Here is a 17,781-nt window from a genome sequence, read left to right as displayed (position 1 = left end):
AATAGATTGGGGGGGGGGAGATGGGGAGGGGAGCACAGGGGATGTCAGTGAGGACTGAATAGAGGTGGGAATGGGGATCAGTGCTGGATGTAGAGGAGGGGTCCCGGGGGGGGTGGAGGGGCCGCTGCTTGCAAACCCGCGCTTTCAATACAAACCCTCCCGCACGCCGAGGCCTCCCCCTCCCTCCCTCCTCCCGGCCTCGGCGTGCGGGAGGGTTTGTATTGAAAGCGCGGGTTTGCAAGCAGCGGCCCTTATCACGGGGGGCGGGAGGAGGAGGAGATGGAGCCGCTGTTCGGGGCCCGTTATTTGCTGCGGCCCTTCCTCACCCCGCACCTAGTATGTTTCCCACGCAATACAGCCGTCACTACCGACACAAAACGTCGCGTTCCTTTTCTCCAGAGATGCTGCCTGCCCCGCGGAGTTACTCCAGTTTTTTGTGTCTATCTTCGGTACAAACCAGTATCTGGTTGCCAAGCCGGGCAAAATTACTCGGTGTTTAGTTGCCCGACGGCGCTTTGAGTGGTCAATGGCACCCGGGCAACTGTTAATTTCGAGCCCTGATTAACCTCTTTTTCAACCTGCCAGGTCACTTTCAATGAACAGTGCATATGTAACCAAAGATTTTTATTCTTATAATACTTTTAGAATTATACACTTCAGAGTGTATCGTCTCTTATTCTTGCCACCAAAATTTAACATTGGACATTTCTCTGCATTAAATTGCATCATTCACCTATCTACCCAGTTCCCCACTTGCTTATCTCTATTATTAATTAATATCCTCCTCACAATTCACTAGGCATTCAGTTTGTATGTCATCTGCAAATTTGCAAACTGTGCCCGTGCACCCATGTTCAGTCATTAAGATGTATTAAGTAAAGCAGAGGTTCTGGTATTGATCCCTGGGCATCATTGCTGACAGTACATCTGACTCTTTCCTGAAAAAGTCCCCACCCCTGAACTTGTAAAAAACTATCTACAAATCAGCCTTACATGCATTTATAATCTGGCATCTTTCATATGTTCATCTCTTACTTTAAATTTACACCTAAATCTCACACAATCTCAGAATGTAGAAAACAAGAAACTGCAGATGCTGGTTTACAAAAAAATGACAAAGTGCTGCAGTAACTCAGCAGATCAGGCAGCATCTCTGGAGAACATGGAAAGGTGATGTATCGGGTTGGGACGCTGTTAATTCCAAACTTTATCTGTTTTCCCCCCCCCCCACACGTAACATCATTGTCTAAATCCCCTCATTATGAGCTCTTTATCATTGGTTCCAACAAACCTGCCTTGCCTCTTACACCCAACTCGCATGGCTTTCTCCAAAACTCTTGCTTGTCATTCGATTTACTCTCTGGGTGGATATGAGCTGGGTGGGTGGCAGTGTGAGCTGCGAGGAGGATGCAATGAGGTTGCAGTGACTTTGATAGGTTGGGTGAGTTGGCAGATGCATGGCTGATGCAGTATAATGAGGATAAATGTGAGGTTATCCACTTTGGTTGCAAGAACAAGAAGGCAGATTATTATCTGAATTATGTCAGATTAGGAAGAGGGGAGATGCAACGAGACCTGGGTGTCCTTGTACATCAGTCACTGAAAGTAAGCATGCAGGTACAGCTGGCAGTGAAGAAAGCAAATGGCATGTTCATAGTGAGTGCATTTGAGCATAGGAGCAAGGAGGTCCTACTGTGGTTCTACAGGGCCCTGGTAAGACCACACCTGGACTATTGTGTTCAGTTTTGGTCCCCTAATTTGAGGAAGGACATTCTTGCTATTGAGGGAGGTCAGCGTAGGTTCACCTGGTTAATTCCCGGGATGGCGGGACTGACATATGATGAAGGCGTGAGGGCCTGAACATCGGGCCACCCGGGGCGGCGACTGCGGGTGCTAGGAAGACCTCGACCACGAGTGAACATCTGGGAAGAACGGAGGGGAGGCTGGCTGGACTATGGTGCCTTCCTCACCTTGGTGCCACTGTGTTATGTTGTGTCGTGGACTTTCAGTGTTTGTGCTTTTTTTTAAATTCTATTTTATTTTTAATATGTTTTATTATTTATTATTTTTTATTTTTTATTTTTATGATACTGCCTGTAAGGGAAATTCATTTTGTTGTCTCTAACTGAGACAATGACAATAAATTTGAATACAATACAATACAAAGAATGGGTCGACTGGGCTTATACTCACTGGAATTTAGAAGGATGAGAGGGACTCTTATAGAAACATATAAAATTCTTAAGGGTTGGACAGGTTAAATGCAGGAAAAATGTTCCCGATGTTTTGGGAGTCCAGTCCAGAGTCACAGTTTAAGAATAAGGAGTAGGCCATTTAGGACTGAGACGAGGAAAAACATTTTCTCACCCAGAGAGTTGTGAATCTCTGGAATGCTCTGCCACAGAAGGCAGAGGAGGCTAATTTGCTGGATGTATTCAGGAGAGTGTTAGAAATAGCTCTTAGGGCTAACGGGTTCAAGGGATATGAGGAGAAAGCAGGAACGGGGTAATGATTTTGGCTGAATGGCCTTCTCCTGCACCTAATTTCTATGTTCAATGTGATCTGCAACTGAGAGAAATCAGCGTGGAATGTATTCCACATAATGTCTTGTCAATGTATGGCAAAACATTGGAGGTACTTCAAAGGCCAATCCAAAATCACCATAGATTATATTTTGCTCAGGATCTTTATTTTAGACATTTATAGTCTGAAAGAACAAGTTTCCAAGCATGTAAAATTTAATTATCAGTGTCAGGGAGGTTGAGGAAATTAAAACATTGTGCAGTTAAAGGTTTACTCACATTTGAATGGCTTTGGTATTTTATTGTATTTTTTATGGATATATTCTGAAAAATATTCCAACTTCACAATCTTGCAAACATTCCAAATGTATATTAATGGTTGATATGCCAGTTAATGAAGGGTATGGGTATTGAATAGCTTCCAGATTTCTAAATTTTATGGCCTAATGCAATTAGCAAAAGTTGGCGAGCACTATGGTCCTCAGGTATTTTAACTGAAATAAATAGTCTATAAAAATGTTCACAAATGTTCCCGTCAACGGAATTATATAGACAAGCATGGGAAAATGAATTAGACCAACCTATAATGAAAGATATTTGGGACGAAAGTCTACAACATATACATCAATGCTCGTTAAATGCCAGACATTCTTTAATACAATTTAAAGTACTACATAGGCTGCATTACTCTAAAACAAAATTAAATAGAATTTTCCCTATCCACCCTATCCACCTCGCATTGATTCACCTGCCACCCCCCCCCCCCCCCCCCCCCCCATCTCCTGCACTGGTTCCCCTTTCCCATCCATCCTGCACTTCTCCTCCATCCATCCTGTACTGATCCCCCATCCATCCTGTACTAATCTACGCATTCATCCCGTACTGACCCACCCTCCATTTACCCTGCACCTTCCCCTCATTCATCCTGTAGTGATCCCCCATTCATCCTGACAGACCCTCCGATCCACACTGTACTGACCCCCCCCCCACCCCATTTATCCTGCGCTAATCTCCCCCCCCCATCCATCCTGTACTAATCCTCCCATTCAAGAAGAATGGGGGGAACAGTCTGAAGAAGGGTCTCGACCCGAAACGTTGCCTATTTCCTTCGCTCCATAGATGCTGCCTCACCCGCTGAGTTTCTCCAGCACTTTTGTCTACCCCATCCATCCCGTACTGAACCCCCCCATTCAGCATCATTGACATCCCCCGTGCTCTCCCCTCACAATTTTACCTACTCCAACCAATACGTACTAATTCACCTGCCTCAATCCATCCATTCTGCACCGACTGCCTTCTAACCACCCTCCCCCCCCCCCCCCCCCCCCCCCCCCCGCCATCTATCCACCCCGCACTGATTCACACACACCTCCCTCCATGACCCTATTGTCCTGGAAATGTCTTCAGAGCGAACATTGACTATGTTTGATAACGGAATGCAATCAAATATGTTTTAATTCCCAATGTTATTATTTGTTTTAATCCATAAAGATGGATTAATTATATTGTGAACACGTGAAACATTAAAACCGCAGTGTTCGATTGTCACTGCTACCGTTGACACGTTATTACAGAATTCATTTTAACGGCAAATCAATGCTCTTAATATGGAATATCAGTTATTTAATGAGAAACATCTATATTACTAAAAGTCTGTTCTTGACCGGTTTTGGCCATCTGTGCTGCGATTTCCGAGAGGACGCCGCCACCTACGGCCATCATGTTTGGCCACCTTGCTCAGAGCCCCCCTCCGCCACATGTGTGCCGAGGATTTTTCCCGGCGATTAAAAATGACAGAGATATTAATGTTTTTACAAAATTCCCCATTCTCTCTGCTGCCGCCGCTGGCGGCAGGGGGGAGGGACTATAAAACCAGGAAGTGGTGTGCCACACAGTCTCTTCAAGATGGAGGAAGGCAGAGGGTCACCTTTCTCTGAGCTGTGAATAATACTGAATACATGTCTACTCAAATGTAAGTGCCCTTAGTGGTTCTAAAATGCTTGCAGAATGTGTCTATTGGTTCTAAAGCTTGCAAAAAGTGTCTCTATTGGTTCTAAAGCTTGCAAAAAGTGTCTCTATTGGTTCTAAAGCTTGCAAAAAAATGTCTATTGGTTCTAAAGCTAGCAAAAAGTGTCTATTGGTTCTAAAGCTTGCAAAAAGTGTCTCTATTGGTTCTAAAGCTTGCAAAAAATATCTATTGGTTCTAAAGCTTGCAAAAAAAGTGTCTATTGGTTCTAAAGCTTGGAAAAAATGTCTATTCATTCTAAAGCTTGCAAAAAAATGACTATTGGTTCTAAAGCTTGCAAAAAAAATGTCCATTGGTTCTCAAGCTTGCAAAAAAATGTCTATTGGTTCTAAAATGGTTCATACTAGCGCTCCAGAAAGCGCCCCCCCCCCCCCCCGGTTGGTTTGGGTGTGTCCTGAAATTGAAAGGCACTACTTACTGCAAATGGTGGCATGAAGTTGAAAGGCACTACTTACTGCAAATGGTGGCTTGGTTGCTTTGGCTTGAAGTTGAAAGACACTACTTACTGCAAATGGTGGCTTGGTTGCTTTGGCTTGAAGTTGAAAGGCACTACTTACTGCAAATGGTGGCTTGGGTGTGGCTTGAAGTTGAAAGACACCACTTACTGCAAATGGTGGCATGAAGTTGAAAGGCACTAATTACTGCAAATGGTGGCTTGGTTGCTTTGGCTTGAAGTTGAAAGGCACTACTTACTGCAAATGGTGGCTTGGGTGTGGCTTGAAGTTGAAAGACACCACTTACTGCAAATGGTGGCATGAAGTTGAAAGACACTACTTACTGTAAATGGTGGATTGGTTGCTTTGGCTTGAAGTTGAAAGGCACTACTTACTGCAAATGGTGGATTGGTTGCTTTGGCTTGAAGTTGAAAGGCACTACTTACTGCAAATGGTGGCTTGGGAGCTTTGACTTGAAGTTGAAAGGCACTATTACTGCAAATGGTGGCTTGGGAGCTTTGACGAAGTTGAAAGGCACTACTTCCTGCAAATGGTGGCTTGGGTGTGCCTTGGGTGTGGCTTGAAGTTGAAAGACACCACTTACTTGGGAGCTTTGACTTGAAGTTGAAAGGCACTACTTACTGCAAATTGTAGCCTGGGTGCTTTGGCATTAAGTTGAAAGGCACTATTACTGCAAATTGTAGCTTGGGTGCTTTGGCATTAAGTTGAAAGGCACTGCAAATGGTGTCATGAAGTTGAAAGGCACTACTTACTGCAAGTGGTGGCTTGGGAGCTTTGGTTTGAAGTTGAAAGGTGCTATTACTGCAAATGGTGGCTTGGTTGCAATGGCTTGAAGTTAAAAGGCATCACTTACTGCAATGGTTGCGTGGGTGCATTGGCTTGAAGTTGAAAGGCACCTCTTACTGCAAATGGTGGCATGAAGTTGAAAGGCACTACTTACTGCAAATGGTGGCTTGGGTGCTTTGGCTTGAAGTTAAAAGGCACTACTGTAAATGCACTTACTTCCTGTTTGCACTGTATATTGATTTTAGATAAAACGCTACCACTTACGGCTGTGATTTTTGGCCATCTTACTTAGTCCCCCTCCGCTGAGCAGGTGCAGTGAATTCTTCCCATCAAAGTGTTATTAGTTTTTTTTTAAATGTTGAGAATCTCTCTCCTGTCAATCACTCCATGAAAGCCACACCTTTTCCGGTGGGGGGGAGGGGTTATAAAACCCGGTAATGTGGGTGTGGCTCAGTCTCTGCAAGATGGAGGAGGGAGAGGTCACGACTTGCTGTCTTTAGTGGCTTTGCATCCTACTTCAAATGGTATGAAACTGCACTTGAATTTGGTGGCCTTGCACCCTGCTAGAAGTGGTAAGAAACTGCACTTGAATTTGGTGGCCTTATACCCTGCTTGAAATAGAATTTCAAGGATTAGCCGTGAGTCAACTACCAGCCCACCAGCCGTGAGTGAGTGAGTTGCCAGCACAACAGGCTTGATTGACTGAGACGCCAGCCCAAGAATCCATTTGGCGCACAATTTGCATACTAGTCCTCTGGAAACCAGTCCCTTCAGCCCACAACACCCATACTAGCGCTCCAGAAAGCGCCCCCCCCAACTGGCCACCAATATTAGAATTGGTGGAGAGGTGGAATATTGCGTTGGATGACCAGCCCTCCTGTGTGATGCTGGGACCCAACGGGTCCCACTTAGTCTAGTTCACAACTATACGTACGCATATATGTTACCATGGTCCAGGATTTATTGACACAGGTTGATCATACGCTGAATAATTCAACCACATTTTTGTTTGGAAGTGGAAAGAACTAATAGAAATTGCATTAATTGCAATGTGTAAAAAGAGTTGAGATACTGCTGTGAGATATATTGTTTGTGCTCACAATCACTACTCAGAGACTAAATCGTGGAAACAAGAAATGCTTTATTTGCGAGTCTGCAGAATCGGGTGCCTCTCCAAGTTGAGACACACCGAGCAAAGGAAAAACGTCTTGTTTTATACAATTCAGTATACAGTCTTTATTGATCGGACGCCTCCCCTTCTGACCCCTTCCAATCAGGGTACCGAGGTTCACAATCTTCCAACCCTCCCCTCCGTGCGTCATCAATCATTCCCTCTCCTCCCACATCATACATCGCATGTACATTTAAATTAGGTTCTTTGTCATGAGGGGCGTACAGTTAATATTCATTTAACTCATTAAGCATGCGCAGTATCTGTGCCCTAACCTAATTAATTGCCTTTGACCTAAAGAATAGCTTCTGTGTTGTCAGCTACATTCCTTACCTCATCTTGTTATTCTACAATGTTATCAACAGCTCTGAAGGTCTGACTGTTTGTTCGAATCACAAGGTTGGTGTTTCCAGTTACTCGGCCCATCACAAGGTCGGTGACTACAACCTTTCGGCCCCTCACAATGGTGGTGGTTTAATCATCTTATCCCTCACAATCCTCCCTTTTTCTTTTGCTACGCATCCTGTATTAAACCCCATTCCTAGACTTCCTGCTGTTCCAAAGCTAATAACATTCTTTTTATCTCTCTTTCCTCTGGGTCCTCTCTCGGCCTCATTATCATTATCTTCTGGACGCCCCCTTTCTCCCCCATGGGGACTACAACTGCCTGCATTTGGCTTATACTTCTAGTTATAAGAACCCTGAGACATGGTATACAACAGGGTATAATGATCAATGCAGCTAATGCCCATAAAATCACCAGTCCCACCGCTTTCCACCAGGCTCCTCCTAAGATATAATCCCACCATCCTGCTCCCATGATTGTGTTCCATCTCTGTACCGGGACATGTGCTATTTTTCTGATTACTTCTGATATATCCATTACTGCTTGCCCGTTGTCATCTATGTTTAGGCAGCAATTAGAGAGGTTGAATTTTCCGCATACTCCTCCCTCTTCGGCTAGTAAGTAGTCTAAGGCCAAACGGTTTTGGTATATCGCTGTTCTCATCTGTGTCTGCTGCTTCGCCAACATCTCTAGTGCAGATGCAGTCTGGTTAGTAATTACTTCCAGCACTGCCTGTAGTCTTATGATCCGATTTAACATATACACTGGGGTCCGGTAGCCCCAGGATCCGTCCTGTGCCCAAGTGGCTGGTCCATAATATGAGATGATTCTTGCAGGTGGCCACTCATCATTTTCCCATTTTCCGATGTCCATTCCTCTCTTCGTTCGGTGTAGATCGTCAAAGATGGGTGTTCCTAGCGACCGCCCCTCCTCAGTGGTCAACAGAAAAAAACCCTGGTTGTACCAGTCCAATTAAACAAGTCCCACTCCATTTTACTGGCAATACCGAGTATGCCTTGTGTCCGCATATCCATAGCAGTCCTTCAGGGGCAGGTCCACTAGAGGTAACATTGTCCCATATGTCCTGCAACACAGGGATTCCCTGGTAAGGGTTGTTCCCGGTGCAATTCCATAATCCAGTCGATTCGCTTCCATCAGTCTTCATCCAGATAGTACAGTTTCCTTCATCCTTTACAGTGGGATACCATTGAGGTTCCTCTGGCCACCACACTCGGGATTGATTTGGCCACTGGGTGATGATGCGCTGGCAGGGGCTGCTGCCTACTAGGATGGCATCCTTTGCCCAGGGCCTGGCGATACACTCAGTTCCAACCGGGGTGTGTGTCAGGACCCATTCCTGGGGACTTCGATCTCTTCCCACCGTCAAATTCCACTTTATCAGGTCCCATACCTCAATGATAGATCCTCTCCATGGCCAGCGTGAGCTCATCAGCGGTCCTCCACAAACCCAACAGTTAGTCACATTCAGGGTTCTGGCTATCCGGAGGGCCGTCCACAAACAGGTTTCTCCCCACTTCGGGGATCTCAATCTGCTGCTTTATTTCATCATACATAGTCTGGTGCAGTTGAAAGGAAGGGAAGGTGGGGGAGGTTTGTTGACTACTGCTTCTGCTAACTTCCCTATCACTACCTCCTTAATTCTGTCTAATGTTTCCTCCCTGGCTCGGGAAGGGATGCCTAACTGTCCTCTCTTGGTCATGCAGACCCATTTCTCCCCTTTTGGGCAGGTAATGTGCCCAACACTTCCTACATGTCCCTTATTTTCTACTACATAATACCCCCTCCCTCCGTCCTGACAAACAGCTCTAGTCCTTAGGTCGTAGCAAACATCACTTACATGGGAATGATAGGTAAATGCTCTGGTTGTTCGCCCTCCATATCTGATAGGATGGTAGCACTTATCACAGTTATTAACACTTCTTATAATGGTTACATACATAGTTAGTAATACTACAACTGCTCCTTTCATGCTGTTAGTTTCATACACTTATTTCTTACTGAAAGTTAATGCCAGGGGCTTATTCCCTGGTTTTACCGTCCACTGATCGTCTTTCTCAGGAACTGACGGCGGGTCAACGGGTCCTTTAACCCGGGTCGCATGTGTCCACCCTTTTTCTTTTGTTCGTACTGCTGTCTCCGTTGTCAGCAATGCCAGGTATGGGCCAGTCCACCGGGGCGGCAGTTTCTCCTCCTTCCAACTTTTAATCAGTACCCAGTCACCGGCCTTTATAGCGTGTATTGGAAAGTCGAGTGGTGGACTTTGTGCCAACAGTCCTTTTATTTTTAATTCTGCCAGTAAATAGTTCCTCAGGAACACATCGCTGCCTTCGAAGGTTGGCGTGCCCTCTACCTTTCCAAGATAGGGCAGCCCAAACAACATTTCGTAGGGAGACACCGCAATATCTTTACGGGGTGCCGTTCGTATTCTTAATAATGCAATTGGTAAACACTTAGTCCAGGGTAGTCTGGTTTCCTCCATTAACTTAGTTATCTGTGTTTTAAGGGTTGCATTCATCCTTTCCACTCGCCCAGAACTCTGGGGGTGCCAGGGTGTATGCAATTTCCAATTTATTCCCAAGGTACTGCAAACCAACAGGTGAACCTTAGAGGCAAAATGTGTTCCTCGGTCGGAATCTATGGATTCGATGACCCCGTATCGGGGAATGATTTGTTCTAATAATATCCGGGTTACTGCCTGAGCGGTGGCATTTATCGTGGGAAATGCTTCCACCCACCTGGTGAAATGGTCTACAACTACTAGGAGGTACTTCCACCTTTGTATTCTTGGAAGTTCTGTAAAATCTACCTGTATTCTCTGGAAGGGTCTTATAGCCAATTGTTGTCCTCCACCAGGGACAGCTCTCATTACCTTCTTGTTAACCCTCTGACATAACACACAACCGGAGACTGTCTGCTTAGCCAAAGTATAGATACCTCGGCAAGCGTAGGTCCGTAGTAGTGTGTCACACAGGGCCTGCGCTCCCCAATGTGACTGGGAGTGCAGTTGTGTCATCAAATCCCGAGTTAATCCTTTGGTTAACATTTGTTTCCCATCCGGCGTCCACCACCTCCCGTCAGTGGAACGCCGAGCCCCTAACTCATTCATTTTGTCCTCCTCCTCCTGTGAGAATACAGGTATCTTTCCTACTCCTTCCCTTAATGGTATTAAAGACAACATCCTCACTGTTCCTTCTGTCGCTGCCTTTTTGGCGGCTCCGTCTGCCGCTTCATTTCCCCTTGCTTCTAATGAGTTCCCCTTTTGGTGTCCCGCCAAATGGACCACCGCTATCCTTTCTGGCAAATGTAATGCTTCCAGCACCTTCTCAATTAATTGCTCATGTGCCAACTCCTTTCCTCTTGCTGTAATCATCCCCCTTTCTTTCCATATTCTCCCAAACGTGTGCACTACTCCAAATGCATATTTGGAGTCGGTGTACACCGTTCCTTCCTTCCCCTCCAACAATTCTAACGCCCGTATTAAGGCATACAATTCACATGACTGAGCCGACCAACTACCTGGCAACCTGCCCGCCTCCACTCCTTCAAATCCTTCTCCTCCTATTATGGCATACCCACTATATCTTTTTCCATTTATACAGCGGGAAGAACCGTCTATAAACCACCTTTCTCCCTCTACCAGAGGCTGCTCCTCCAAATCCTCCCTGCTCTTGGTCTGTAGTTCTATAACTTCGCTACAGTAGTGTTCTGGTCTCTGCCCTTCCTGCTCGTCGTCCGCCGAGTATAAAAACTGGGAAGGGTTTAAATTCTTATCCCTCACACTGCCTTATAATTTTGCTGCATGTCATTGTGGGATATTTCATGTCTTGATTGGTGAATGTTTAGTTTGTGACTTTATTTGAAGCAGAAATAATATGTGAATGCTTCATTGAGTATAATTCTGACTGGTAACTACGCACTTCGTCCGAGCACATTATCGCACACGTCATGCAAGCCATCTTAAATGACCACCTAAACTGTCATTTGGCAACCTAAAAAGCTGCCAAGGTTGCCCGGCTGGCAACAGGGGAAAAAAGTTAAGCGAGAGCCCTGTTAATGACACACTCGGGCTCTGGGCTTTGTAAACACACCCCAGAGGACAAGAGTAAGGACGTTAAGATGAAACTCTATAAAATACAGATCTGAACATGATGAATGTCCAGTTCTCAATAATATACTTTGGGTAATATGTAATGCCTTTAGAGAGGATGTCAAAAATACATTAAAATTATTACAAAGATACAGCATATTAGTCTGTGGATAGACTAGAGAAGTTGTGAATGGACCAGAGAAAGTGTGAGAGGATGTAATGGGATATATACATTTATAAATAATATATGTAGGAAAGAACTGCAGATGTTGGTTTACACTGAAGAAAGACAAAATACTGGACTAACTCAGGCTGCATCTCTGGAGAAAAGGAATAGGTAACATTTTGGGTCGAGACCCTTCTGAAGAGATGCTGCCTGACCCGCTGAGTTACTCTAGCATTTTGAGTGTATCTTACGAATAATAACGACAGGTTAGATACAGAGAAACTGTTCCAATTATAAAAGGGTCCAGAATTAGATAACATAGAATGTAGGAGATTTTCAAAATATCTAAAAGTGACGAAGAAAAATGCTTTTTCATGAACAATTAGTTGGGATTGGGAATGTACTTCGATTGCAACATGTGAAAGGAAACTAGTTAACTATTTAAATTAATAGAATTTGCCAGGCCATAAGGAGTGGATGGGAGAGTGGAAATGAGTGGATTGATTCAACAGACTGAATTTCAGGAGAAGCCTTTTTGTTTAAGCATCTTACCTGTGAAACTCTCAAATGTTCTAGCCAAGTTGTGATTGAATCAGAGGTCATGTTGACCATATAAAAATAGCATGCAAAGATGATTGAAATGAAGGAGAATGAAGGAAAAGGTATTCGTGGAAAGGAGATGAACTAGACCTTCTCAAATGGTAGATAAAGCGCACTGTTTAACCAACTGGGACAAATGTTCTGTCAGTGTGTTCTAATTTCAATGGAATGTACTTTGGTCCTGATCTTATTTTTTTTCCCCACAGGAATTCATATTTATCCAGTGTCCCAAAGTCACCTAGATGGCAAAATGGGGGCACAGCCAGGGCAGATGCGTGTTGGAAGACCTGGACCACAAGGAATTGTGGGATGGACACCATATGGTACTGAAGATGGACTGGGGCTTAACGCTCATAGCAGAGAACCTGTAAGTGAGACAAAATGTTTTTTATTTCTCATCAGATAAGAGAGAATTGTCAAAGGTATTGTAATGCAAAGCATGGAGTACAGGAGGAGCGCTGTGGAAGGGGATATGGAGAAAACTATGAAGAGTGTGGATCAGGAAGGTTGCAAAGTGTTGCAAAGCTGTGAGCTTTGCAGGATTTGATGTGGAAGAAGCAAATTGAAATGATCATGTGGGAGCATGGAGGCGGTGGTAGTGTTGCCAAGCCAGATAGATGAAGTAAGCATTGAATTTCTGCTTAATTGATTCATGTTCGTAAGTCATAGCAGGAGGTTGTTCAGCCAATCGAGTCTACTCTGTCATTCACGAAGGGATGATCTATCTTTCCCTCTCAACCCCATTCTCCTGCTTTCTCCCCATAATCCTCAACACCCTTACTGATCAAGAATCTGTCAATCTACGTATTAAAAATACCCACTGATTTGGTCTCCACAACCGTCTGTGGCAATGAATTCCACAGATTCACCACTCTCTGACTCAAGAAATTCATCCTAATCTCCTATCTGAAGTTGCGTCTCGGTCCTAGACTCTTCCACTAGTGGAAACATCCTCTCCACGTCGACTCTGTCCAGGCCTTTCACTTTCAGTAAGTTTCAGAGGTCCTGCCTCATCCTTCTAAACTCCAGTGAGTACATGCCGGTACCATCAAATCTCATCATACATTAACCCAATCATCCCCAGGATCATTCCTGTAAACCTCCATTGGACCCTCTCCAACGCCAGCATAGCCTTCCTCAGATATTGGGCCCAAAAACAGCTCACAATACTCGAAATATGGTCCCATCAGTGCCTTATAAACCCTCAGCATTATATCCCTGTTTTATATTCTCGTCCTCTTGAAACACATGTTAACATTGCATTTACCTTTCTTACTACCAATACAACTTGCAAATTTACCTTTTGGGGACCCTGCACCAGCATTCCCAAGTCCTATTTCTGAATCCTCTCCCCATTTAGAAATAGACCCTGGTAAAACAGGTCGACAGATACCAAGGGGAAACCATTCCAGTGATTATACTCTTTGCACATAAGAAAATTGTTTTGGTTTTGGAAGTCGGTCATCCAATCCCTGAATGTCTTTGCAGAAAAACGTACAGTTGGCTTGGTCAAGTAAATATTGAGATAACAACAGCAGGTCACAGGGTTGGTATCCTGTGGAGAGCAACGCACCAGAAACTTTCTACCATCTACAAGCCGCAAGTAAAAAGTAGGATGAAGTGCTCCCCACTTGGATGATTCCAATTTCAACCTTTCAAGAAGTTAGCCTTATCCAGGAGAAAGCATTATGCTTAATTAGCACCAACCCATTCAACCATTCTGCCACCAGTGCCTTGACTGAAGTGTGTAGCATTTAGAAATGTAAAAATTACCCCACAATAGACTTCCACTATCACTTTCCAAGCCAGCGACTTCAAACAAGAAAGGCAGTTTCCTTGTGGGAACACTACTACTAACAGATCACCCTCCAAGTTCCACACTATTGGCCTTAAAAATATATCAGCAGTTCTTCATCATTGGGTCTAAATTCAGGAAATTCCGACTCAACAGCATTGTTGGAAGTACCTTCACTAGTAATGCCCCTGTCCCACTGTTGAAACCGGAATGGAAAACTCTGGAGACTTTGCGCCCCACCCAAGGTTTCCTTGCGGTTCCCGGAGGTTTTTGTCAGTCTCCCTAATGATCGAAAGTGGTTTCCGCTTCTTCTATGTTCCGGCGATTATTTCAAAAAATTCAAAACTGGCTGCGACTAAAAATAGGTTGCCGTTTTAAAAATCGGTAATTTTTTAGGCGAAGCTGGTTGCCATGCTAGTTGAAGGTGGTTGCCGGAGGTTGCAGGTAGTGGAAGGTAAGATCTTCTACTACCTGCAACCTCCGGCCATTTCGACCATTAGGGAGACCTCCGGGAACCGCACGGAAACCTTGGGTGGGGCGCAAAGTCTCCAGAGGTTTCCATTCAGGTTTCCTAAGTGGGACAGGGGCATTACTAGTGAAGGTACTTCCACATCCAGAGCAGTTGGAATCGGCAATAAATGTGGCACCCACATCCACCAAATCAGATTCTTGGGCTTGCTGGAGAAGGGCATCTTAGGATTAGTTGAAAGGCTGATATGATTACCCTCCACACTCGTCATTGCTGATGGAATGTGCAGAATTGGGACATGCCCAGCAATAGAAGTGTTTCTAGTTAGAATGGGACTGCAAGGTGTGCTCATTTACCCAAACCTGCCAGTGCTCAAAGAGTCTTTGCCCATAGAATCTTGCTCAAGCAAGAGTTGGTGCCTTATGGGGGGGAAAGGAGTTTAATCATTTGAAATATTTGGCAGTCGTAACTATTTGAAATACTTGTGGCTTAGGTTTTTGAAAATTCATGATGCTTGAATTGATTTTTAATGAGCTGGCTACCTGGCAGCTGGCATTTTTTTTTAAAAAGCTGTTACTTCAACCATTAACCATTTTACACATCTTGCATTCTGTGTTTACAGCCAAGTCCCCGAGGGCACCAGGAATATGTGTCACCACTCTTTCAAATGCAGAGGACCTCCCTCCGTGATCCTTCTGCACCATCCTTGCACTTGCAGCATTGCAATGCTCAAGAACCTGGAGACAGCTTTCGCTCCAACCAGGATGACCTGATATCTGGCCAGTCCTCTACATCGCTCATCAAAGCCATTCGTGAAGAGCTTCTCAGACTTTCGCAAAAACAGTCTGCATTTCAGAACCTCCACAGCTGATCTTGGCAAGGAGGAGCTCTGTGCTATTTGCTTCCCATGGAAGCCAACTGGATAAATCTGCAATTATATTTCTGAAGAAGAGGCACTAAACGGTGAATAGTACCACTGACATGTAAAAATATTCAGCACAATTAGAGTTTGTTTTAACATTGTGCTTCCGAACCAAGCTGGCGCCGCCATCGGTTTGCAGCCTGTGAGCTGAAACTATCCATTCTGTGGAAATTAAACAGTATTTTGTGTAGCTGGAGATGGGTATGAAAGTTGTCCAGGTAGTTGCTGTAAAAACTTTGTAAATTTCATTCAGCAAAGCATGAACAAACATCACCAGCAAGCAAAAGGAGAAATTCCCTTGCCACGTTGGGTGCTAACTTGTCTAATTTGGTTGAATCCCAGCACCACTACCTCCCCGCCCTCCCCCTCCCCTCCCCATCCCCCAACCAAGCATGATTCTTACAGCCCAGTGAGTGCTATTCTGTCTGAACTTTGAGATGTAAGAATTTAGGTAAATAGAATAGACAAGTTAATCTCTAAACTAAAACTAATGAAATGGCATGTGAGAGTAGACTGCTTTGAACAATGCAAAGAAAAGAAGGTGAAATATATGAAGGAAAAATAAAGATATTAAGTTTTGAGCAATTAGACGAATAGCTTTTTCATAGATGTGTGTGTGTGCAAGATGGGAATTAGATTTGAGCAAATAGGTCAATGAAGGTTTGATAGGTTACCTATAGTTTTTTAATTGAAAGTTGAAGAGATGTAGCTTGGACAGATATTAAAAATGTTAAGAATATGGACCATGATTAGCTGATATTGAGCATGGGCTGAGTTGGAAGTCTAAATCAGATAGAATAATGCAGTTCTTAAAAGCAAAAGAAAATTATGATATGAAACGTGATGCGAAGGTCTTTGTTTGGAGTGCATTATTAATGGAGTTAGGTAGAAATATCATTGTATGTTGATTTTGGGAGATGTCTGAATAGAGAATAACTGAGGTGTTTTTAATTCTTTCTGGAGAAGAGAATTGGATGTAATAATTGTACTGGGTTGGTTGAATTTCATTGTACAACACTACTAAAATGGCACAAATGCATTGTTCTTGCACACAATGTATTCATATCCTACCAAATCAGCACATGATCCCATTTTGTATATCACTACAAAAAAAAGACTTAATGGAGAATCATTGCAAATGGCTGTAACATATCAACAGCACCACTTGTCTTACTTGCTTTCGCTAATTACTTACCACTTCACCATAGTAGAGTGAGATGCGATGTACTTCCATGCTGAATGGGATGAGTTAAAGGGAATGTTTTGTGGACTCCAGGTCTTCAATTAACCCTTTTCACTGGCACTCCTTGAAAGCACTAACTGTGTTATTAAGATTGACCGTGACCAGCATTACTGGTTTGCTGTGACTGACTAAATCACTTTCTGTGCTTTCCAAGAAGGGTTGCAGGACGTCTCTGACAGTATTTTGAAGATCAAATTCTACGATTCACCCCCATTTTTACCTGGCCTTGCTTTTAAAATGTATGGGTGCTCCAGGCCACAGTCTTGTGATTTTTATCCTCGTAGCCAGTGTTTGGGTGCATTCTACTCATTTGTGGCCTTGATAATGACCAATCTCAATGGTACAGTAAATATATAGACTTTCTGCAAATGGAACAGTCACAGTTGAATTAATAAAACTAGTGCAAATCATCTGGATGAACTAAAGCAAATTATCAGTGGGCATTCAGAATTATCATTAGTGTTATCCTTCTCTCCAGTGTTTTTATTGGGTGATGTCTCTTTTGTAACAAGCAAACTATTTAGTGCCCATTGCAATAGTAATCTGACTTTATAATTACCAAGATAACATATATCAATCAACTGAATCACAGACCGAACAGAAAGCTTTTCTGTTTGCTCACAATATCATTAACACACTTGTTTCATGTGTATGCTCCTTTATTGGGAATAAGGTGTGGGACCTGTTTGTGTTCTTGTTTTTATTTTGATCAGAAGTGTTGGCAGGCCCAACAATATTTTGAGTTTTCTAGTTGTATTTATTTTGCATGTCTTTCTACTGATTGCTCTCTCGAAATGAAATATGATACAATGTTTTTATTCTGCATGTTTCATTCTGGTGTTAATTCAATGGCAATGTTTAACCTTGTTTGTACTCTGCAAAGCAATGTTATGATGTCCTTTCAGAATCAAGTGAGTTCACAAAGTATTCTTATTGGTCAAAATTCCCATTTTAATTAACTGCATGATAGATCGTCGGAGATGGCACACGATAAAATTGTCCCTGCAAGAGGAACGAGTATCAAATAATGTTATAGGTACACAAAATTGCTGGGGAAACTCAGCGGGTGCAGCAGCATCTATGGAGCGAAGGAAATAGGCGACGTTATATTGAGATGTCCAGAAAACCCAGATGGTTGATTCTGTTCAATTTAACATATTTTCACCATGGAG

The 17,781-nt window shown here is 43.6% G+C and overlaps 1 protein-coding gene across 1 annotated transcript in view; it reads left to right on the top strand.

The window, feature by feature from the left end:
- The window catches only part of kiaa1549 (KIAA1549 ortholog), a 102,416-nt gene extending 84,993 nt beyond the window's left edge, over window positions 1-17,423 (top strand). Inside the window, exons 18-19 of the mRNA XM_033037732.1 lie at window positions 12,387-12,547; window positions 15,067-17,423. Of these exons, the coding sequence (XP_032893623.1) occupies window positions 12,387-12,547; window positions 15,067-15,315 (410 nt within the window). The 3' untranslated portion in view covers window positions 15,316-17,423. The remainder of the gene's footprint in view (window positions 1-12,386; window positions 12,548-15,066) is intronic.
- Window positions 17,424-17,781: the final 358 nt, after the last annotated feature.

The sequence above is a fragment of the Amblyraja radiata genome, chromosome 19 (assembly GCF_010909765.2).
Source record: "Amblyraja radiata isolate CabotCenter1 chromosome 19, sAmbRad1.1.pri, whole genome shotgun sequence".
Lineage (NCBI taxonomy): Eukaryota > Metazoa > Chordata > Chondrichthyes > Rajiformes > Rajidae > Amblyraja > Amblyraja radiata.
Note: the sequence above shows the minus strand (reverse complement) of the source record. Positions and strands in the feature narration are given on the sequence as shown.